The following is a 24,943-nucleotide window of genomic DNA, read 5'->3' as shown; positions in this document are numbered from 1 at the left end:
CCACTTTATTAGGGAAATATCATGGTCAAAGGTCACATGTCGAGCTCTAGTTCTTGGGGCCGCATTCCAACATGTTTTCCAAGATCCCCTCGTTAAGTGCACCTGCGTGAAAAGTTTTAGCTCCTGCAGAACGTGAAAATGACCAAAATCTTTTCACGCAGGTGTGTTTAACGAGGGCAACTTGGAAAACATATTGGAACGCGGCCCGAGGACTAGAGCTTGACACCTGTGACCTTTGACCATGATATTTCCCTAATAAAGTGGCCTGTTATTAGGTATACTTGAAAATGGCGGTGTACCTAATGGAGTGTCCGCGTGATTCCCTCGTTAAGTGCACCTGCGTGAAAACTTTTAGCTCCTGCAGAACGTCAAAATGACCAAAATCTTTTCACACAGGTGCACTTAACGAGGGTAACTTGGAAAACATATTGGAACGCGGCCCCTCGAGGACTGGAGGTCGACACCCCTGGTTTAAGTGAAAAGTGCCACACCCGCCCTCACCCCCACTTTCTGATTGGCTGTTTGATCTGTGACGTCACTTGGACACTCCATTAGGTACACCGCCATTTTCAAGTGTACCTAATAACAGGCCAGTTCATTAGGGAAAAATCATGGCCAAAGCTTAACTGTAAGTGAAAAGTGCCACACCCGCCCTCACCCCCACTTTCTGATTGGCTGTTTGATCTGTGACGTCACACGGACACTCCTTTAGGTACTCCGCCATTTTCAGGTGTACCTAATAACAGGCCACTTCATTAGGGAAAAATCATGGCCAAAGCTGAACTGAAAGTGAAAAGTGCCATACCTCTTGATTGGCTGGTTGATCTGTGACATCACACGGACACTCCATTAGGTACACCACCATTTTCAGATGTACCTAATAACTTTATGCATTTTTTTGTACGTGTCAAGAATGTGTATTTGACTACTTGCTCTTTATTTTGGGGGACACCAACACTTATTACACGGCGTAAAACACACATACATATTGTCATATAAAGCAGTTAACCAACTGTCAGATTTTTGTTTTCATGCCCAAAAAAATAAAAACAAGGAATAAAACACCAGACAAGTTTTAACAGGTTTTAATGTTTATTAAAATAATAATCATAACAACAATAATAATAATAGTACATTTCAAACCAGCAATCTAATGTGAAATTGCAGTAGATATATTGAATAACAATATTTAGGTGTGTATATGCATACACGCTATTTAAAAACGACTGTAAGTGTTATAAAATAAAGATTACCCAAAGAGAAGCATAATCTCCTCGCTGTTGCATAACGGCGCATCCTTTCATGCAATAAAGTTAGTCGTTAGCTTGAAGAAAACGTGCATAAAATAAGTGGTGTTTCAGTGAGTCACAGTTCACGCCAGGAGGGAGACGCAACACGTTCACTGACTGATCCGTTGATGCACGGGATAGCAGTTCATCCATTAACTCGTTCGCGAACGGGAAAGTCAGGATTCGTTCCCTCACTGATCCGTTCTCGCGATGAACTGGAAATGCAAATCATTCACTCACTGACTCGTTCACTCACAGATCGATTCAGTGAACGGGAAATGCAATTCACGACTCGTTCGTGAACGGGAAGTTACGTCATTTTCTTCTTCGTTTTGCTTTACGGCGAGGTGGCACCAGCTTCAATGTGCATTACTGACACTTACTGGTTGAAGTCAAGAATTGAAAAAAGAATGAATCACTTTAGGGGGGGGGGGGGGGGGCTTTATGAGTCCGTGACGTAAATTCCCGTTCACGAACAAGACGAGTCAGTGACGCAACTTCCCGTTCCCGACCGGGTGAGAGACTGTTGCCAACGGATCAGTGTGTAGGTGTTGTATTAAAGTTAAAGTCCCAATGGTCGTCACACACACATCTGGGTGTGGTGAAATATGTCCTCTGCATTTAACCCATCCCCGTGTGATTTTGATCCATCCCCTGGGGGAGAGGGGAGCAGTGAGCAGCAGCGGTGCGCGCTCGGGAATCATTTGGTGATCTAACCGAGTGTTTCCCAACCTTTTTTCATTCACGGCACACCTTTTCATTGGAAAAGATCTCGAGGCACACCACCAACAAAAATCTGTTAAGTGTTACATCAGCTTCTGTATTAAAATCAATTATATTACAACAAAAGACGTAAAGTTCTATTCCTATATATGTATGGAGAGTCGAATAATTGAATAAAAATAAATACTGAATATTCTTTAAATTGTATTTCTTTTGTAAATAAAAGTGACAGTTCTTGAAAAAAGGTTTTAGCTATAAAAAAATTGTTGTGTCAATCTAGTGGTTCCATTCAATCAGTTTACTCCTCTGGCGTGTTTGGAGCACCGGAATAATTCAAAATAAAACACGTGAAAAATACTCCCATCTCGGTCAGCAACTTCCACCAATTGTTTCAGTCGGAGTCGGGAGTGTGAGGAGGACACACAAGGAGCGTCCACAAAAATGTCTTCACATTCATTGTATACATCTTGTTTCAAACCAGAATTGTACGCTGACACATTGCTCACATTCTAAATTGTCCTATGATCATTGTTTGTAGTCATGCTGTCGATTTTTTTCTTCTTCAATTGAGTTATAGCTGACATTAAATTGATGTGTATTACTTATATTTGTTCACAAATTTCCTTGCCCAAGAAAAGTGTGAATGATTTTTGCCTGATGTCCATAAAGAAAAAGATCTTTTATTCTTCATCGAGCAGGTTGGAAAACGCTCTGGGCCGACGACTGTAAATATAAACGTTTTTAAGGTTCATGTATGGTCAACACCAACTTAAACCAAAGCATGGATTGTTTCCCCTACATTTAAAAAAAAAATGCCTCGGATGTTAAAAATGGTTGTGTAGTACGCGTGTACCCCACTTTGTGTTCAACTGAGATTGTTACTGCAAGTCTTGAATTTTTCGTTACCTGTGATGTGAGCAATTATCCCATGTAAACCAACCAGATGTTAATGTATTATTGTCTTCTTGTTTTTGTGATACAGAAATGCAGAGTCCTGATTTGGGCGGAAAGGTGAGGGCAGGATGTTCTTATTTACAGTGCCTGCATGCTGCTGTGACCTTCCCAGGGAGAAAAGACAACTCTGTGCAGCACATCCACACTCTGCGGGGCGGTGCTGGACAAAAGGAGATTATTTACATTGATATAAAAAGCACCGTGTCCTGTTTCTTAGGTTAAAAATAAAACCACAAATAATACCTTAGAACAGTGAGGCACATGATTGAGATTGAATTTCCTCTTAAGAAAAGATATTGTAAGTGCCGCTACCTTTAACCTCAGCAGCATGGGCTTGATTTGATCAGAGAACGCAGAACAAAGGTCACTAAAAACAACAACAAGTCACAAAATGACGGGAAAGAGTTTGTTACTTTTATGTGGACATTATGGAAACATGTTCCTCTTGTAATTCTTTATCGTCCACATGACATGCATGGAGCACAACATAAACGAAGGCATAACAATAGAAAATCAATACAAATTTTGCTTTGACTTGTAAGCAAATGTTGGTGGCACAAACACTGTGTGGTGACAGTGAGGGTTCTTTGAGAAAGTAGTTGGCTTCAAGAAATGTATTACCTATTGTTTACTGTTTACACTCAAACTAAACATACACGGAAAATAATTACAACACTTCAAGCAAATGATTTTTGAACACAAGCAGTGAAGCAACACATATAGACAGACAACATAACAATAATCATGTATGTTTTTTTATCCTTAGTGAAAAGTGACAAAATACTACTGTATTTGAGTATGATATCAAAAAGTGTTATTTAAATCCAATCCAAAGTGTGTCTGTGCCTGGATTATACAACACCCTGGTGGCCAAGATGGGCAAACCAGGAGCTGCACAACGTCAACACCTTAAAAAACTTTGTATTATTGAGTGCCATTTGTTTTGTAAAATCATCATAGCGATGAGAAGTGAAGGACTACAAACACAAAGTATACCGTTTCTAGTCTTTGGGAAAGTTTTCAGTAATCATCTTCAAACATTTAGAAACTTTGAATTCTCTTTATATGGTCTTTAAAGTTTTCATTTAGTTAGTCACCATATTCCTAACAGTTGCTGCTTAAACGGGATTCGCGTACATCTCCATCACCCCCCAGTGATCTTGCTTGTGTGTGAAGCACAAAAGTAGAGGAATGCCCCCCCCCCCCCCACACACACAAAGTGACGTTGCCCCCCCCACCCCCTCCCATAAAAAGGTGCCGTGACGCGGAGGCTGCTCAGTGTGCACACATAGGCGCTGAGAGGTCGTCCCTGGTCCATCTTGTCTCCTTTTCTGCGCGCCGCACTCCATTACAAAAAGACATCTCTAATTCGAACCCCAGCCTGTATTGAATTCATCTATCTGCTTGTCCCGTGAGGAAACACCTGCCGGAGGATACGGACGGAACGAGAGGAGCGGGAGTCAGGGAGGAAAGCTCCCCCGCCGAAAGCGTCATGGCAGCGGGGAGAACTGCGGCTTCCTTACGCGCATCCACCTGAGGCTTGTCATATTTGCAACGTCTCCGTTCAAGGAACTTTTGGCCCACATACGGACACTTAACTACTACTAGGAACTATTACTTTTTATTTTGGGGGGAATTTTTTGGACATTTTTGAAGAGGATGATGGTGCTGTGTGCCTACATCAAGTTGGCAATCATCTTGAATTGGTCGTGCCTCACAAGTGGTAAGAAGCCATTCGTTATTCACCTGGAGTCTCATTTAATATGTTATTTGACATCATTTTCAAAAACTGTGCAAACATATATTCCCACGTATACTTTATACTTATTAAAATAAAACAATATTCTTCATACCTTTATTAAAAAGTAGTTATTTGGCTTGTGTGCATAGCAGAATCGCATTTGGGTATTATTTATACGTTATCCAAAAATACTATTTAGCACCTAAAAATCTATTTTTTTGCAAAATAATGTCCCCAAACCTTTATTCATCATTTCTATAACATCTTTACGGTTCTGATGCAAGACTCTTATTTTTCTTTTGTCTTATCTTACAGTCATTGCAAAATATTTCATATTTCTATGTTACTTCAATGTGGACTTTGATCGTCAGATTTACTTTTACAGATACATGCTTTCACTTCTTTTCCAATCCACTAGAGGTAGCCCTGTTCCATTGTAATGTATGCTGATTAATTTAATGCATTGTGACACTCAACCATGTGTCATCTTTTCGGCTATTTGAGCGAATGCAATATTGATTGACTGTGGCCCCACTTGTTATTGGAAACATTTCAAATCATCAAATTCCACACAAAGTGAACATGTTTTTTAACTATTGTCATCAAGAGGATTCAAACTCTCCAGAGGTCCCACTTCTTGTCATTGTCTCTCGGGACATGTCACCACTGATTATACAGAATGTAAAAAAAGTGGATGTTCTTCCACCAGTCGGGCCAACGAGATACACACACGGCGTTTCCAAATAAACAGCACATCCAGACAAAGGAAACGGTGTTCCTACTCCCAGCTTACACCACACACTGTTACATTTCCTTCACTGTCCACACAAAGGCGTGGGAAAGACACAAGGAGGAAGCGGAGGTTGGAGCTCAAGGCAGGCAGACGGCAGGGAAGGTCACGGATGTGTGACATGCTACCTGAGCAAAGAATTCATCCTGGATGTACTTGTGCTGCTCACAAGCCGTGACTGACAATAGCAGAAAGGGAAGGCGAGCATTGTTGTCGCACAGGAGGAGCCGCTGACTGTTAGAGCAATTAGAGAAGGAGCGGTTGTCTCAGACTCATTTATTGCACTGCACTGTCAGTGATGCTGATGTGTCCTGATAATTTGCTTCCAGTAGACCAGGGGTGTCCCAAGTTGGCCTGGGGTACTATTGGGGTCTGCTGCGCATTCTAGAATGAATGAAAATGAATTAATTCATAATTACTGAGATTGCCTGGCAACCAGTTCGAGGTGTCCGCTGGGATAGGCTCCAGCACACCTCATGAGGAGGAGAAGCGGCTCACAAAACGGATGGCTAATTAATAATTAATGAGTCATAATAATAGTAAAACAATATTCATAATAATAATCAATTAATGAAAAAAGAACACACACATACATATACACACATACACACACATATACACACATATATATACGTATATATGTAAATGTATGATCCAGCTTCACGGTTTGTAACTGAATCTCACTCAAATCAAATATTTGCTATAACAATGTGAGAAGCTGGCTTCTATGCTGTGTTTGGGATGTTTTTGATTTGTTCGTCGGACACTTGAGATTGTGCAGTGGAAAATGAGAGGACATCCAAGTCCAATAGAAGCTCATTGCTCACAAATAGGAAAACAAAGAAATAAAACATTTCCCGGACTTGAATGTGTGCCAAGAGGTGCGAGACAAAGTCAATTCACAAGTTGTGATATTTATCTTTAGAAATTACTCCGTGCTTCATTTCTTAAGGGATAATTGAGGCATCTGCTCCAAGATGACCCTGCAATAAATTCTTCATAAATCCTGCATGGGATTTCAATTTCAAGGAGCTTCTATGTGCCGGTGCGTGGTGATTATGTATGTACGATGCAAGCAGAATCCTTTAAGTTCGGCTTTTAAGAGCTTTATCCAACTTATTTTGGACACCCTTCACAACCCCCAGATGTTTTTTTTTTTTTTGCCTCCAAATCTCTGAAGACTAGTTTCGAGCTAATAAAACAGCTCTCTCTAACTGTTGTTTTAACCTTGCCACTGGCAAAGTGAGAGCATTTTGAATGGAGAAGGAAAAACCCAACACAGATTGAGCAGTTTGGCCGCTGATCTGAAGTAGTGTCCAGGGTTCAAACTTGAGTATTGACCTCTTATTTTCTGACTGCTTGTCTTGAGACTCTCACCCTGAAGGTAACTTGGCATGAGATTTCTTTGGCCAGAAACCGCCTCACCACCACGTCGTAAAAGCTCCCTGCTTTGTCAAGCTGTATGTTCTTTCTTTTTATAAACTCTTGTTTTTTTCTTTTATTTTCTCGTTTTTCTTTTAACAGCCGACACAGAACACCAAACACAGGCTAGTCTGAGGCTTTGGCTAAAATGGCGCCTAGCATGAGTTGTCCCAATACTTGTCCTCAATGGATGGATATAGATATAGAGCATTTTGTTAATCATTCAATGAGTTACCAAAACTCTTCTTTGTTGGTGTGTCAAATTTAGACGACAGTTATTTTTCACATGTAACCGGGCATTTAAGCATTGGACAGGCTGAGACAGGATGCTTGTTGCCTATTGCTACTGTTTCTCTCCAAACATCAGGGTCACATTTTTTTTCTAACTCTAATGACTCTTCCCTCTTTTGTTAATAATGTCCCTCCCCACCCCCATTTCTGTGTCTGCTCTTTGAAATGAGTGGCATGCTGAAACAAAAACGTCATCAGGCCGCATTGTTCCATTCACCTTGATGGTGCCATTGGAGACAACATGTAAAGGAGTGACGGGAAGTCCTGACATTATTCTCTATTCTTCGTGTTTCCCTTAACAGTGATAGTCATCTCATGGTGAGCTGTAATTGCTTTTACTGGAGATAACTCAGCTTACAACTCCCATGATACACTCTCTTTGCGACTTTGGAAAAAGATCCATGAAAAAAGTAGTAAAAAAAAAATAAATAAAAAAAAAGGACGTCAAATAAAGTAAGGAGTTGAATAAAACCACAAAAATAACTAGTTTCACGGTTTTAAGTGTAGTTAGGGTTTCAAATTTTGGGTTAGTGTTTCAAGGCTGGGTTATGTTTTGAACTAGGCACTAAATGTTATACTGCAGTAAAACTCACACATGCTAATTAAAAAAAAATCACTGCTGTTTAGGCAAATTGTAAACCTTCTCACAGTATTCAAGGATCAGTCCAGGGTGTTGTATACCTTCTATCTTCTTGTATGATCAAAATTAACAAAGGCACAGTGTCTTTGTTTATGTGGAGTTCTTCCCAGACTGTTAACTAACGGCCATGTTTGTGCCTCTCAACCATTTACTCCCGGCGATCGATCGCTTTTCTTTTGGGTGGGCATCAAATCCCTGGTTTGTAATAATTATCTGGAGTCCAAAGGAACCTTTTCCAAACTATTGCAGCTAACATGGACACACATACAAAACATGACCATTGGCAAAGAGACACAATGTTAGCAGGGCTAGCCTTTCAAGGAGAAGTCAACCTCGATTTTCTTTGTAATAATATGTTCGGTGCAGTCCAAGTAGGTGAAACACCGTGGTTTGAATATTGTTTCATTGTGGAATATGAATTAAACAGGCAAAATGTTTTAATCCATTTCAGGGGGCGACCATTTTGCCAGGTCTCTGGTCACAGCTCACTAGTTCCCCCTTGCCATTGATAAAATCTTCATATGAAGACAAATATACACAATATATGGCAACTATATACAATATATGGCAAATATATACAATTATAGTTTTTTTTTTTATCTTTGTCCCTTTTATCAATCATGACATTCCAAGATTCCATCTGCAGTATTGACAGAAAGTGAAGCAAAGGTCATCCATCTCTCTTAGGTTGCCCTTTTGCGCGTTTGTTGCATGCCTGTCCTCTTCCCTAATGGCTCCTAATGAGAACCAGCTTCAGGACTCTTTGAACCAACACGATAAGGGCAATTTCTGGCTTTTTTTTTTTTTGCTGGCCGTATGCCGGAGGAACGCAGCTGTTGCAGGGGGGCAAGGGGTGTCTGCGCCCTCGTGGAGGTCAGCGTTGGCTGGCGCAGGTTGCGATGCGAGTTGGGGAGCTGAGTGTTGAGAGTCAACCAAAGGCTGTTTTTTTTTCTTCTTGGGTTTAGCGCCATCCCAAGGGGCCCCGTTGATTCATCCATCTGCAGCCAGTTATTCCGATGGATCGTTGGGCAATTGGCTCGTTTTATGAAATGAGCGAGTGCAATTCAAGGTCAAGTTACTTTTTTGGTTTGGTTACGTACGCAAGCAGATGTCTCATTCTTTACATGTGTTGCATTCTACTCGGAACAAAACCCAGATGTGTTCTTTTTTATATTTGCTCCCAGGACCCAATTATTGTTTGACTTGCTCTTACAAACTTGTCATTTCCTGCTATTGTTGAATATGCAAATGTGAGGCAACACAAGAAGCAGTTGACAGCAGATTTTTATGAACTAATGAAATGTATATTCTCTCATTGTTTGTGAAGGTCAGAGAACCTTGATTTGTATCTTCCATTCTGCAAATGAAAGCACGCGTTCTTAGCTGTCTTTTCCTTCGCGTGGCCTCGGACAATAAAACAATGACTACTTTGAAGGGAAACCACTCCTGGGTTGTACGACGAGCTTTGGCACAATCAGCTTTTTTTTGGTCTTTTTTTTGCATGACAGCTGTTCCGAATAACAACCCAACTCAAGGCAAATGTGCGTCTGTCTACTGTTGTAGCTGCAGGTGTATGTGTGCATGAGCGTCTATCAGCTTACTCACGGGTCAAAGCGTGTCAGTCCTATTATGTAACAATTTTTATTCACCATTCAAGGCTAAGACTAACGGCGCTCGTATATTGATAGTTTACTCAATAAAGATGGCTCAAATATGACAAAAAAGGTGTAAATACATATTCTGCTACTTTCCACTGTTTCAGCCTCTCTGAAACATAACCGAGCTGATTGAAAGAAATGAATAAAAGTTTCTTAAAGGTGACGTTAGCCCACCACGACCGCCATTTCAAAACATTTCATATGATTTCAAAATAGAAGATGATGGTGTCCATGCATGTGTTCTCCAGGTTATTTGGCGGAAGAGCGCTGGCCGAAAATTTCGCCTTCCGAGAATTCCATCGTTCTTCACCGGGGCGACCCTCTTCATCTCACATGCAGGTAGGTGCCAAGCGATCCCAATAACACTGAAAAGCCAGCAAAATACGTATAACTCCACTCCCGCTCAGTCATCGGACAATGTTGAAATTGCCTTTTTTAGACTCGTTTTAGGACAAAAAGGCCCCGGGGAATTGGCTGACACAAGGCCGTAGGGCAAATAGCTTGAATGACACTGGAACATTTGACGGCGGGCCAACATTTATCAGTCTTTCGGGCTGCTGGGACTGCTCGTATCTCTCAGCCTTCATCATTTGCAGGCCTGTAAGGAATGTCCGAGAGCATGTACAGTATCTCTGTAATGCAACGCTTCCCTATAAGGTCTTATGCTTGGACAGCTGTCCTATATTTTCTACTCTTCTGTCACTGGACGAGAGCAGCGAGAGGTTGTTTGACCCGAAATTCTACAGGCAAAGGCCGTTTGTGGTATGCGAGACATGTTTGATGTTCCTCTGGGATGCCTTTAATGAGAATGTTAAAAGTGAGCGCTTGTGTGGAAGGAATGTGTGAGCTGGAGCACGTCGTTCAAAAGAAACACGTTCCCATGTGAAAGTTCACCTTATCAGATGACTCGAAATAAAGCGAAAGAAAGCTGTCCCCCCGAGGAGAGATGCTGACTCTGCCATCCAGAACTAAAATCGTTTATTGCCAGCTGTGGCACTGAAATGTCCGTTTCAAGAGGATGGGTCGATTTTCTCAGGTGTGTGTTCCAAAACACATAAAATTGTTTCCGTCCACTCCCAGGGGGCACGGCCATCTGCAATGGACACTTCCAAAGCCGGTGGACCCCAGACGGCTCATTTCTTGGGAGAACATGAAAGTGCAGCGGTGTGATTCCAGACATGCGTCGCACTGCAGCAAACTGACAATCACAAACTTGAACGCCACTCACACGGGGGAGTACAGTTGCCGTTACTCCAGAGGAGGCTCGGACCACGTCGCGTCCACATATGTCTACGTCACAGGTGAGATGTTAATTATCAGCATATGCTTTTTTTTTTTAACACTGGCAAGTCAAATACACAGAGGTAATTCTCCACCATGAGAAAGTCAAGTCCAAACTGTAACATGGATAAGAATCGTTTCTTGAATTGTTTTCTTTGTTGGAAGGTTTGCCCGTTTGTTTTTGTCAAAGTCATGTAAGAGCTGCGTTGAAAGAGGAGTGTGAGGTTCTCACAGGGCGATTGGGATCTGATGACGCCAGTCGAGAGCCTCGCGCTGTTGAATTGTGCTTCTTGACAAAGTGTTAAATGGTCACTGTGTATTTCTCAACCTTTGGTAAAGTCATGGATTATCAAAATAAATGACCTTTTTTTTTTAAACCTTAGAATGGTGAAAATGCTTTAACGTCACTCATCAATTATTCATTAATGTTGTATTCAATTCATGAAAACATTATCTTTAGTGTTTAATCAAAACAAGACATTTGCAAACAACGGATAACGACTTAAGTGAGTCCGTTTCAAAATGTTTGGTGACTACTGAACTGGGAGAGAATGACCGAATGGTGATTTTGATTGTATTTTATTATCATTATTTTTTCATGTACGTGTGACTAGGTGAGAAGATGATCGCGGCCTTTTCGCAGTGCTTCAGTTGTTCATACGGTGAACCACTGTTGAAAGATATACCGTAATTTTCGGACTATAAGTCGCACCGGAGTATAAGTCGCACCAGCCATAAAATGCCCAAAAAAGTGAAAAAAAACCCATATATATGTATATAAGTCGCTCCTGAGTATAAGTCGCCCCCCCCACCCAAACTATGAAAAAAAACCGCGACTTATAGTCCGAAAATTACGGTATTTAAAAAAAAAAAGAAGCATTTTTTTTCCCCCCACCTTTCTTTCAAATCGGTTGGTCCGGTTTCTCCCTTAGATCCAGAGCAGCCATTTGTGGAGCCCCATGATCAGACACCTCACGTGCTGTTCACCCCCCGCCATGAGACCAGCTTGGTAATTCCTTGCCGCACGTCCCACCCCAGAACTGTTGTGACACTAAGTCAGGTAAGGCCACACACAGACAAACTCATTGAAACTCACTTTTTAAAGTATTCCTCAGCAATATAACGCAAACACAACGTATTGAGGGTTACAAACTCATTGAGATTCCAATCAGAAGCAACTTTTACGCCCACAGTAGTTTCTTCTTTTTTCTTTGCGGTTCCCACAACGACAATCTTAAAAAAATACACAACAAGCGACAGGGGAAACTAAGGGAGTCAGTCGGTCTGCTTCCTGTACAATCAGGAAGGTGCTCCAAGAGTGATTTTTCTCAGAATAGACTCTCCGGCTAAATTTGGGTCTTTCGGGAAACGCAGGACAAAACCTGTATGCGGGAAACAACAAGGTAACCTACCCTGAGGATGGTTACGTTTTGATCCCATATTCCTTGGACGCCAAAGGAAGTGAAGGCCTCACGTGAACTTCTGAACTTGTTGGTACTCAGTACCACTCAGTTCCTTCATCTGTAAAGTTGCCAGTCTTGGCGTTGCTATTTGTGTCACTGATTTACAACTGCGTGACTTTGTGCCCACTTGTGGACAAACAAGCTGTCTGAGATGAAACAGATAGTAATGATGTGACCTTCCTGCCATTGGCTAAATCAATGGTCCTCCTCCTTCCTGCTCCCTTTCCTTCCCTCCTCCCTTGCTTCCTTCCCTTTTCCTCACCTCTTCTTTTGGCATCTGACCGAGCAACAGCAAGCACGTACATCCTTTTCCAAGTCCACCACGTGCTGTGCTACATTTTTGTATTGCAGAAGTCCTCATCCGCAAAAAAAAGAATACAGTGGGGTGAAATCAATCAGCAACAATAGGTGAAAATGCATGGTACAGAAGCTAAATGTTTCAACACATTGAAACTTATTCAAACACGCACAACCTGGCCACAGTCATTTCAACGCAAACAGAAGTAGACTAAAAGGTACAACCAAACAATTTTGTCTTACATCAGCTAGCTTTATGCTAACTTTTAATGTCAAACGTCACAGATGGGCAAATGAGAATTTGCATTGTCATTAAGGTCATTCTAAACTTTCCCACAACCGAGGAGCAAAAATGCAAACAGATCGAATAAGAAAGAGCCCATGTACATTTAAATCAAAATGTATATATTTTTTTTAATCACATTTTGTTTTATCTGCTAATTGAATGCTAAAATGATGAGTAACATGTAACTTGATTCACAGCTTTCAAGTTCACAGAAGATTGTCAATGAATGGGACCCAAAAGTGGGCTTCACAATTCCCTACACCTCGGAAATCGTGTACGATATTTTAATCTGCACCACTGTCGTCAATGGTCATCAGTTCAGCTCCATGTACATGCCCAAGAGACTATGTGAGTGTGTTAAATAAACGACGACCAAGGTCGTAAGATGCGTCTCAGTTTCACATGTGTCACCCTTCCACATTTACAGCACTGTTTCTCGAGAATGTCACCGTTACCCCGGAGCGGGTCAGGGTGTTGGTTGGCGACACGCTCTTCCTCAACTGCACCGGCGTGACCACCTATGGTGAAAGAATCAACTTTACGTGGGATTTTCCAAGAAAGAAAGTAAGCAAGACTCAGTCAAACTGCAGCTCGGATAGTATTAAAAGCGCTCGTGCGATATTTTTCCATCTACAGGACAACCGCCATTTCACCAACAAGACCAAAGACAGCACCACTCTTACTTTCACCATGAGCAAGGCATTAGTGCTGCCCAACATCTCAATGGAGGACAAGGGCTTGTATCGTTGCAGAGCTGAGGTCGCACCCACCAAGCATTCCAATGCCACGGCTAAAGTCACCGTCTATGGTGAGCATGTGCTGACTCGGTGTTTGATTTGTACCTGCGCAGAGTCCTTCTTTATATCTAGCCGTTCATGTTTTGTTTCAGAGCACCCCTTCCTCAACGTCTCATACAAGCACCAGAGTACAATGGTTGTCAAGGAGGGCATGAAGAGGCTGGTGTTCGAGCCCAAGGTCAACGCTCTGCCACCACCGGATATGCTGACATGGCAAGTTGTGGTCCCAACATGTAAAAGTAGGCCGCAACCTTGTTTGCTTTTCCTAGAATTGACTCATTTGTTTGTTTGACTACCAGGCATAAAGACGGCGTGCCCATCCTGAAAAATTCCTCCTGCTACAAGATTTCCGGTTACAACTTGATCATCTCTGACGTACAGCAGATACACGAAGGGGTCTTCACCATAAGCCTCGGCAACCGAGCTCATCGCCTGTACCGGAACCTGACCTACACGTTGCAAGTCAAGGGTGAGCTGTGGGTGGGGATGTGCACTGTACTGTCAAGGAAAATACTGTTCTCAAATGTTTCAAATGCCTCGATTGATATTTACTGCTTATTTCAGTGGTGTCCATGTGTCGGAGATTAGCATGTTATCTTTTGAGCAAAGTTAGCCACAACACTTTAGTTCGGCCATCATGTTAAGCATATGTCTAAATAAGCATTTAAACAAACTCAAGGCCCGGGAGCCAGATCCGGCCCGCCATACCATTTTGAGTGGCCTGCAAAACAAACTTTCACGATCCAGCACCAAAATTTCAAATTGGCATGTGTGATAAATAATAATGTTGAGATTTTTCCGTTACCCTTTTTACAGTAATTTGAACAAAACTGATTTCAAAATTAGTAAACAATTTGTTATGTATATGCAATAGTACCACAATGAGACACAAAGATTCATTTGATGTAACCGCCATAATGGCCCTCTGAGGGAAGCTGTATTTATAAATTTAACACCGCTGCTCTAAAAGAACTTGACTTCACTGGATTCAAAGAAATGAATTCAACACATGTGCTCGATGTGCTGCTCGGTGTAGGACAGCGAGCTTTTGAATGCCAATATTTCTGTCACTTGATTCATAAGAGTCACTGCATCTTATGTGTATCCGAGTTTCCTGGAACAGGTGCGTAATGTCACGATATTCTCGTAACCACATTTGACTTTTTTTTTTTGCGCCGTCATTCGCTATTGGGGATGGCAGGTTGATTGGATGGCAGGTAGTAGCTTTAGCATGAGAGGAATTTGTGCGCTTGTTGATTCCAGAGCGAGATCGACGTCCATGCCGTGGCAGCTGTTGTTGATCAGTGGGGCTCTTTTGAAGGGGCTTGGCGCAGTGTGTAAATGGGGCCTGGCTCCTTTCTGCACTCTCAAGCGCTCCAGACCCCCCTGAGTTCACAGCCTTTGTTTGCATCCTCACCATGTGTACACTGTACAGAACTGGGTCGCTTTTATAATCACAAATCTAGTCAACATGGCCTGTATGGGGCTAATAGAAAGCAAGACTGGAACATTTTGGGGATTACAGTGAAGCCCCATTATTCGCAGGGGACACGAACGTTTTGTACAGTTCTCCAAATCAGCAGCAAAGCGTGCTGGATTTCTGGTGTTTGCAGTAACATGTATACTGTTAGCCTAATAGTATTGTTAGCTAAATCATTTTGAAATATTGTCAGGAAACAAAAAAAAAAAAAAAAAAAAACCACACACAAACATTTAGCAGGCATACTTATGGTCACTTTTTCATGATACTGCACTTTGGAGAATTATGCTTTCAACACTTTTTAAAAAACAAAATGTCCGGTCAACCAAACTTTCCAATTAATTCACTATCATACTAAGTCCACGATCTCAAAGCTAACAAATATGGATCGCAATAGACAGGTTCATGGCAATGAGCATAGATATTACATTATTTATATATTAATTATTTACACATCAAAATAAGTCTGTTTTTATGTCACACTTCAATGTACATGTACTGTATTGTTATACATCAACTTATAAAATTGGTCAAATATAGTCCTTAACAGGGTCACGGCCATGATTTATAACGGGAGGATGTAAAATTATTTCCTAGCATCCAACAGAAATTAAAGTGATACAAATATGAAGGAAATTTTAATCGTGTCCCATGTTGCATCACTAAAACTAATTGGAGTGACATAAAATTGGGAGGATTGTTGTTCATCACATGATGAGCACCGACAAAATACTGCACAGTTTGAAGTGGCAAAAGTCTTCACGTTCAGTACAGTGAACATGTTGACGGCAGTGATGCTGCTGGGCAGACCACAGCAAGGGAGCTTGATGTTGTCTGTTCCAGCTGCGAGAACTACGTCTGAGGTGACGCGAGAAGGGTCTTTGTGTGCTGCTGATTAAAGAGCTCACGTCGGCTCACTCGTCCGTGCGTCAGCGGGGTCACGCTCTGACCCTGCTGCCCCCATCATCTTGCCATTCTTATCCTCCGCACAATGTCTCCGGGACAAATGGCGTCAGTGGCACTTTCTTCACGGTTATCCATCATGACTGCCGTTGCTCATTATTAAGACATTATAAGATTCCACAACAACAACAGGGGATGTCTGCAATACTGTCCCGCTGACACTGCATTAGCATGGAAAGTGCAACCTGGATTGGTCGCCAGCCAATCGCAGGGTACATACATATAGACAAACAAGCATTCACATTTGTTTCATATGCTCATATATATACTATATACTACTATATTTTTCTAAATAGTTGTTTCTTTTATTTCTTCAGTGAAGCCAAGTATTTCCGAGTCAGAGTTTGCCCCTGTGGATATTCAACCCAAAATGGTTAACGAGCGCCACGAGCTAACTTGCACTGTCTCCGGGAGACCGGTTCCAAACATCACCTGGCTCTGGCAACCCTGTCACACAGACAAGGCCCTCAAAAGGTAAATGGTCATCACTCTTGCCGCTTTTTCCCGCTGGAATTTTCTGCAACCAAATCATTCACGGGATCTGTCAACAAACTGCCTTATGTTCTTTTTCAACAAATGGAAGGCAAAGTAATGGTACCTCGAATCAACTCGGCGACAATTGCCATCAGTTTCCCTTAACATAGAGTAAACCTTCACTGCAAATCGCCAATAGTTTACATTTTCAAGTGAATGAAACGTATAGCACATTCCTAGAAAAGCACGATGTCCCACACTGATGAGCTGTTTTTGCCACAAGCTACACACCTTCGGGGCTAACTGGTGCCCACACATCGATGAGCCCTGCTCTAAACTGTCCATAGCGGTTTTGAATGATTGTCTGTCTCAACATGTGCCCTGTGATTGACTAGCGACCAATCCAGGGATATTCAGCATAAAAGAATGGATAGATAGAATTGTTGTTGGGGAGGCGGACCATTCTGTGCAGATGATAGATGGATGAATAAATGCATGTCTCCACACATTGGAGTGAAGAAAAAACTTGAGTACAGGTCTCGCATAGCTTTTCTAGTTTATGTGGAGTCTCACAGTTGCATTCGAGCTACCCTGGAGTCCCAGTTTAAGAGAAAAAAAAAATCACAACACATCTCCACTGACTCAATTGCCTCAGAACACAGCACATTAATCAAAGAAAAGTAGCCCTGGAGAGTTGCCCTCCCCATTTGAGGTCAGCGCCTTTGGATTCCAAAGAGGAAACAGTGGGGAGATATATTACCGCCGATTCCCCAGTAATTCTTCATGGACGATGAGTGACTGTTGCTGAATACCAGCCTGCTAGTGAACCCACAAACAAGATGAACATTCCCCGAGATCCTGGCCGCTCCGTGACAGCAGGAGACCCGCGAGCCGTAAGATCAGCAAAACAATGGGCCATTAGCCTCGGGTTATCAGGACCCGGCACCATTAACAAAAACAACAGCGAGTGAAGAGGTGGCGCCGCACTTATTCCCGGAAATGCGTGTATTTTTAGTGGGGGTATCATTTTAAGGTAAAGGTTGAAATACTCTTAAATTAAGATCATACTGGTTTTTAGACGTGAGTTTTTTTTTTTTTTTTATAATTGAATTCCTCGTTCCACTCTTAGTTTAGTATTAGGTTTAGTTTTTTCGGAACACCAGGTTTTTATAATGTGCGGGATTTGTGTTTACATGAGGTGTGGCCTAGTGAGTGACCTCATGACCTGTGATTCCAGCCTGACAAGAAAGGACAAAAAAAAAAAAAAAAAAGAGTCACCCATCTTCACACAAACACACAAATACAAAACGAAAACACAAGTAGCATGGAAAACAGAGTCACACTCAAAACTAACCTAAACAGCCAAACAGTTCAACTGGCTCCAAGCTCTGGGTGTCACTCACTAGGCTCCCTTTTGTTATTAATTTTGTTTGGGGTAATAAAAATGTTTTTCAACTTTAATTTTTCTTATCGGTGAGGGTTACGCAAACTTGAAGTAATGCACGCCAGGCACTGATTGGAGAAGTGACTCTCACGTAGTGGGTGGTAAATTGTGCAAAATGTTTGTTTTATCAAGATTTGACCCCGCAAGCGCTTGACACTGTAAATTCATTCAAGATCATATCTCATTTTTGGACAGAAGGGGGACAGCTGAGGAAACAGACGGCGGTGCAAGGCTGATGAGAGAGGGTGTCCAAATGAATAACTTACAGAAAGAAATTCTCGATATTCAGAATGGTGTTCACAAATCCAAATGTGAAATGGAGGGGTGATCCGCTGCCACAAGTACAACAAGCTCGCTTATTTTTCCTTTGTTATTGGCAGTGATCTCTTAATTGTATTCAGACCTCTCTGGCCCAGCAGCCGAAATGTATCCCTAACCCCTGGCGTGCGAGGTTCGGGGTTGCCTTTATGGGTAGCCAGGTGGAGAAGTTATCAGCGATCCCCTGTTGACTGCCAAGGTCTATGCATCGGCCTTATCTCCTTGGAGCAGATCACGTTGGCGTTTCCTGTTGGAGGTGACGCACAGCCAGGCCCTTCCTGTCGCTCCGGTCGTTTCCTCCTCAGCCTCTCGTCTCATCAGCTTGATTGTTTGCCACTGCATGCGGCGAAGGCTTTCGCATGGCGGGTGGGGGGAGTCGACGGATCGGTGGGCCGACGGATCGGTGGGCCGGCGAATCAAAGCTATTTTGTCGGTAGAAAAGCTGCATGAGCGTTCCTTCCGTTTTTTTGATAATGAACCTACTAGTGGGTCAGTAGTACGTGGACCTTAAGATGGATATCAAGGAAATGATGCTCAATAGGACAAGACTGCACTCTCTCTGCGTAGTCTCCGTGTGGTGACAGCTGTGAGGCTATTATAATGAAATACAATCGCAAAACCGCTCGCGTAGAATTCATTCCATCTGGGCAAGCGTTTAATACAAATACATGTTATATCGTTTAAGGTTTAACACATGTACATTTGTTTTTCTTCATACTTGCAATGTGACATGATAGCCGCTTTTACGACCATTGCTGCCTCTCTCTCTCTCTCTCTCTCTCTCTCTCGCAGATGCGTCATTTACTCCGAGCCAACGGTGGTCAACGTTATGGAAAAGAGAAGCGCCAGCAACTGGATTGAAAGTCTAAGTACCAAACCTAAAGTGGTTCAAGGAAAAAACAAGGTATGGCTTTGTCACATGTTTGTTGTTCCATTTGAAAAATTGGTGACTGCATGATTTTTATTAGGACTGCGACTGGCCAATATCAAGACGATATTCAATGGCAAGGACAGATTTGAGCGGAATTTTTCCACGAGGAGTAGATTAAAGTCATATTCCTCATCTGAAATGAATAAATCTTTCCCAATTCGCGTCCAATGAATGTGACACGTAACTCTTACAAGAGCAACTCTGACCAAAACACATGAAAAGGCGCATTCATGGCAGACCCTAAAAATAATAATAATAAATAAATAAAAAATACCTCTTCATTTATGGACTTGGAATTATTTTTATTACTTTTGGAAGAAGTGGCCAGAAGATATGTGATACAAGTTCATCTGAAAAATCTTAAATAGTTTTTAAACGACTGAATTGTTATACAAGCACAAATGGGATTTTCCAAATAGGAATGTGCTTTGGAGATCTGGAAAAAAAATTGCAAATAGACATGAATAAAAAAATAATGATAGTTAAACTGAATCTAGGACATTTGCTTATTGTAATTTTTTCAGAATACTTTTTTTTTTCCAATAAATATAACTAAATATAGCCACATAGCATTTATGCTAATAGTAAATTAATGCCACATAGCGAAGAAACTACTTAAGTGATATACTGTCCTATATAAACAAAAACCTTGTTGGGTAAAAGATTATTTACATAATAAGCGCGAACGTTTATACTCACTTGTATGTGTGCATACAGTTCACGTATTTATAGAAATGTGGGAAAAATTCAAACAAGATAGTGAGTGAAACAAAAGACTGTATCCCCTCAGGCTGTAATGTCATTTAAAAAACCTCACTAATTCCCAAACGAGAGAGAAAAAAACGACCCAACTCCTGTTTGCGTCCACCTCAAACATAATCAAGAACAGATTTGACCGCATCGCTTGGGGCTTTCCCTAGAATAAACTTGACAGAGTCCAACTTGGGCACAAATTCCTCAAACTAGAAAGAATCATTATTATTTTTTTCCTCACTCCTGAAATTACAGCCTTGTTGACTTTGTCTTAATGTGGATGAAAATTTGAATACCTTTTTTTGTCTTTTTTTTTTTAACAAGGCTAGTAACTGTAAATGTTGCCATTTTCACAGGGCATCCCTTCTAATACGCAGCCGTCATAAATAGCGGAGCCCCATTTGTTTACAAGTACCTGCGGCCGAAAGCGCTTGCTTTATGAGGGTGACGACTAAGGGTCAATGATAACAAGCGCTAGTTTAAAAGACGAGGGATTTGCTGGCGAATTCCTTTCTGTCACTCCACATAAATTGTGTCGACCCGTGAATTAGACGCCGGTCGCGACGGGGTGGGGGGCCTCCGAGGCGAGCCGCTTCCCCGAGAAGGCCAGCGAGGGAAAAGAGGAAGTCTGGTGGGCTCACCACTCAGACTACAATGCAGTGAGATGCAGACTGCTTTTTGCGCTTGGCTTACATCATATTGGATGTAACAGAAATCCTTGTTAGTGTTTGAGGGATTTTGGATCAATCTATTTATTAGTCATAATAATAATAATTATTATTATATTATATTCAGCCTTAATCCTACAAGACTGACGATTAAAAAAAGAACAACTTACTTTTGTGCCCACTGTTAATACTAAATTGAAAAGGCTTTTTTCCCCCCTTAACTCTAATTGCTTTGTTCCATTCAGACTTTGAGCACCCTGGTAATTGGAAAAGCCTTTGTGTCGGGAAATTACTCCTGTTTGGCCCAGAATGAAGAGGGCAAAAGCATCCATTCCTTCCCTTTCTTTGTTAGCGGTAAGTGGTCGGTCGCTCTCAGATGTCTTAATTTCGTGAATATGCCTCTGCAAAAAATAGTACGGAATGGATACCAGATGATTTTAGTGTACAATATTGCAGAGAAGTAATTCTATGATACTGCGATGAGCTTGCTGAGTGTACATTGTGCAATAAAGAACACCAGAGGGGGGGGGGCATTCATTGAAACCACGTTCCAGCTTCAGGGTGTAAGCGAGGCACATCCATGCTGAGCCATCATGTCACATTAAAAAAAAAAAAATCAGCTATGAATAACTGCATTCTTTGCAGTGCAAGACGGTCATTCTTTTTCTCTTTTTATCTTCGAAGGCCTCCGCTATGAGAATTTGCATTTTATATGCATCTGAGCATTTCCAAATGTTCCCACATTGACTAATCAATTGCAGAACTGGTGGAGCAACGTAAACTCAAATTGGCAACATAAAAAAAAAAGAAAGAGCGAAAGAGAGAAAAAAAGAGAGCAATAGCAAAGGAAAGAGAGAGCAAGAGAAAATGCCAATTGAAATTTTGGGGGAAATGGCTGAAACCCCACAAATTATTAGACCCCAGTATGGGAGCATTCCCAAGAGGAATTCAACGCTGGTCCAGAGGTGGGGAAGATGAAGGATGGTGGAATGCCGCTTAAAAAAAAAAAAAGAGGACAGAATTGTAACAACAGCTGTCTTCTGTTACGGAACACAGAATGCTTCCCAGCGATGTGAATAAACAAGCACAGTCTGGTCCCCCTGGGGCCCGCGCTCAGCTTCCCTGCAATTGGTCGACTGCTGCGGCACCATCAGCGACGCCGTCGTGCGCCAACGTGCTTCCAATTATCGATGATGAAACAGGAAATAACTCACATTTGACATTCCTGTCCCTGCTCTGCCTCTTCAACACTGGCCGGGACGGCAATTTAGTACCTGGGCCTTATGCGCCTTTTATGACCACCACTATCAATTTATAGTTTTTCAAAAAGGCATCCAAATGATACAAAACTGAATACAACAATACACAGCTGGGCCACGAACATCCGGATGAATGTATTTATAATAAATATTCTTATAACATACCAAAAAAATAATATAAAATGCATCCTTACTCAGCAGGGACGCTGATTTTCAAATGCATGAATGGAATGATGTGTGCAGATTGCGCCAAATGTGTTGTGCTAGTTGAATTTGGCTGGAAAAGGTTTTATTCGCACAGACCAAAAAATGCTGACATGGCATTGCTAATATAGAAAACCCCCGTTTACAGCTGCTCTTCTGATCTGAAAGATGATATCTGTTTGAGGGCACAAAAAAAAAAGACTTTTACACACCACTGTTCTTCAAAGAAGAAGTACAGCGTGCTTGCTTCAAGTTTTTGTCACTCCCAGATTAAGATAACTGTAAAATTGACACGAAGCAAAAGAGAAATTTTAAACACCAAAATGTTCAACCAAACCAAACCATCATCCTTCTTTGTCCCACCCAGATCACCAAGCCATTTCCATCCAGCCTCAGTCGGCTTTGGAGAGGGACGACATCACTTTGAGCTGTCGGGCTTCCCGTTATCTCTACACGGACCTGCAGTGGCTGGATTCCCGGAATCGAAACGTCATCTCAAACGTGTCTCGTCTGAAGCTCGACCGCTACTCAATCGCCATTTCTCTCAGTTTGCGAAACGTCAGCAAAAACAGTGTGACGGGTTACAAGTGTCGAGCCTTCAAGATGCAAAATAAGATGGAAGTCAAGTCGGCTACTTTGAATGTCATCGGTAAGTAGTACGAAAGCCTTTGGATATTCACTCCCTATACTACTTTTTTGTCCATGTCCGTCATCCAAATATTTTAAAGGAGTAACAGTCATAGTATAGTCGTGCAGTTTTGTAATTCAAAGTGTGTTTTTGTGTCATTCAGCGAGAACGCAGCCGTGGCTAAGTCAAAATCTCACCGATCGGGACGTGAACAGCAGCAACACTCTGAGGCTGACCTGCCTGGCGCAGGGGGTCCCTCAGCCCAACATCACGTGGTACAAAAATAGCGTTCTACTTGAGGAAGGCCCAGGTAAATGATGTCATGCTACCTTGTTACTATATTAAATTGCCTTTTTTTTTTAGACATGCTATGTACAGTACCATGTGAACAGCACCAATATTGACTTAGTGACGGCGTGCACATTTGTACACAATTTGGTCCTAAAACCTTTTTGATACTTAAAACAAAGCATTCATTCAATTGCAAAAATATTTATTCCGTATCCCCTAATTTAGTATTCCCCTAAGGCGAAATGGCTGGCGTGACAGTTTTATTTTATTTTATTGGTTATGGGGCAGTTAGGATCCAGCCCTGTAAATTCTGCCCAACAACAAGTGACCACATATGATAAACACCTATTCACATTTGATAATGGTATGAAAATATGCCATCTCAAAAGTCAAGCATTTGTTATTAGGGACCACGCTTTTACAAGCTCAAGCACCTGATGAAAAGGACTTAACACCGTTTTCTTTTTTTTAATAAGCAGTTCTGCTAACTCATTTCCCGCCTGCTTGCAGGAATCTCTTTGGGGAGGGACGGCAAGCTCACCATCGACAGGGTGAAGAAGGACGACGAGGGTCTCTACGAGTGCGTGGCCAGTAACAGCGAAGGTGTCAGCAAGACCAGCGCTTCGGTCACCGTGCTCGGTAAGATTTACGTGACCTGTGGAAAGTGTTTAGAGTTCCGCTAATGACGGCATTGAGAATTTGACAGCTCGACGGCTGCAAGGACACTTGTGATTATTTATTCACGAAAAGTGAAAAGGGGGCCTTCGTCTGGTTTCACAACTGTCCACATGATGTTTACAGTAACCGATGTGTATCTTAAATTACGTGTCATCCAAGTGTCGTTCGTTTGAGGCTATTGTTTGCATTTTTGATAAACACAATTGCACTGATGACTTGAGCCAGTGGCAATGAAAATGAGCTGACTCCATTTTTCATTTCACAGAAGAAATACTGAAAGTTTTATTGCCGGAATAAAATCTGGGGGTTACATCCTTGCCATGTATCATGAATGGTATAGATTACATCTAATGGATCCTTGCTTGCGAAAAATAGTTTTCCTAAAATTCCTAAATCAAATACAGTATAAGAGGAAAAAATATTGTCTTATTCCAAGCAGTCAAATCTATCGATATGTCCTAAAATGTAAGTACCAGTTGACACCCAACCTTTTCTGTGATGTTGACCCACTAATGAATCATCATGAATATTTTCACAAGGAAAAATATGAAGTTTGCCCACTCACGTTGTCAGTGGCTGAATTGTTGTCTCGCTCGCTCTCTACAGGGGAGGAAGGGAGGCCGAACGTGGAGGTTATAATTCTGGTGTGCACCGGAGCCGTCGCCACCTTCCTTTGGCTCATGCTCATCCTCTTCATCCGCAAGCTGAGAAAGGTAAGATGCTGCAGAGATCCAACTTTTTGTGACATTTTTGTTTGGTGGTGTGATTTTTATAATGGTGGTTTTCTAAACATGTCAAATGTGTGGTAGCGTAGTTGTTCTCAAAGGAAGCTAAAAAATAACTAAGCACATGTATCACTCTATATGTGGTCGATATACAGAGGAACAGCGATGATTTTGGTCTGAATTCCTCGTTTGGATACTTTTATACTTGTCCGAAGAGCGGCTCAGAGCAAACCGTTTTGGTGCGGTTTCTTTAAATGCTTCACACCCCAGTCCCACCTGATGTATACATGACATATTTGTAGGTTTTTTTAGCCGAGGTAGTTTACTTGTGCCACAAACATTCTGATTGATTAAAAGAGGTCAACGGCAGAAGACTTGTTCATACAACCATGTGTCACACGTAAAAAAATAAATCCCCTCACAATATTTATAATATCTCTTGTAAGCAAGCACTGCAGTCATGTTTCCCAGTAGGCTAATGCTAGCATTTAGGTT

At 41.8% G+C, this 24,943-nt stretch overlaps 1 protein-coding gene across 1 annotated transcript in view; it reads left to right on the top strand.

Annotated features, from left to right (window-relative positions):
• The first annotated feature begins 4,241 nt into the window (after positions 1-4,241).
• The window catches only part of kdrl (kinase insert domain receptor like), a 33,423-nt gene continuing 12,721 nt past the window's right edge, over positions 4,242-24,943 (top strand). The window contains exons 1-16 of the mRNA XM_037261848.1: positions 4,242-4,689; positions 9,757-9,847; positions 10,589-10,809; positions 11,722-11,849; positions 13,033-13,183; positions 13,263-13,399; positions 13,472-13,643; positions 13,725-13,845; positions 13,932-14,101; positions 16,393-16,549; positions 19,104-19,215; positions 20,909-21,017; positions 22,494-22,775; positions 22,918-23,064; positions 23,556-23,684; positions 24,330-24,436. Coding sequence (XP_037117743.1) covers positions 4,626-4,689; positions 9,757-9,847; positions 10,589-10,809; positions 11,722-11,849; positions 13,033-13,183; positions 13,263-13,399; positions 13,472-13,643; positions 13,725-13,845; positions 13,932-14,101; positions 16,393-16,549; positions 19,104-19,215; positions 20,909-21,017; positions 22,494-22,775; positions 22,918-23,064; positions 23,556-23,684; positions 24,330-24,436 — 2,298 coding nt within the window. The 5' untranslated portion in view covers positions 4,242-4,625. The remainder of the gene's footprint in view (positions 4,690-9,756; positions 9,848-10,588; positions 10,810-11,721; positions 11,850-13,032; positions 13,184-13,262; positions 13,400-13,471; positions 13,644-13,724; positions 13,846-13,931; positions 14,102-16,392; positions 16,550-19,103; positions 19,216-20,908; positions 21,018-22,493; positions 22,776-22,917; positions 23,065-23,555; positions 23,685-24,329; positions 24,437-24,943) is intronic.

The sequence above is a fragment of the Syngnathus acus genome, chromosome 10 (assembly GCF_901709675.1).
Source record: "Syngnathus acus chromosome 10, fSynAcu1.2, whole genome shotgun sequence".
Taxonomy (NCBI): Eukaryota; Metazoa; Chordata; class Actinopteri; order Syngnathiformes; family Syngnathidae; genus Syngnathus; species Syngnathus acus.
This window is presented reverse-complemented; position numbering and strand designations above follow the sequence as displayed.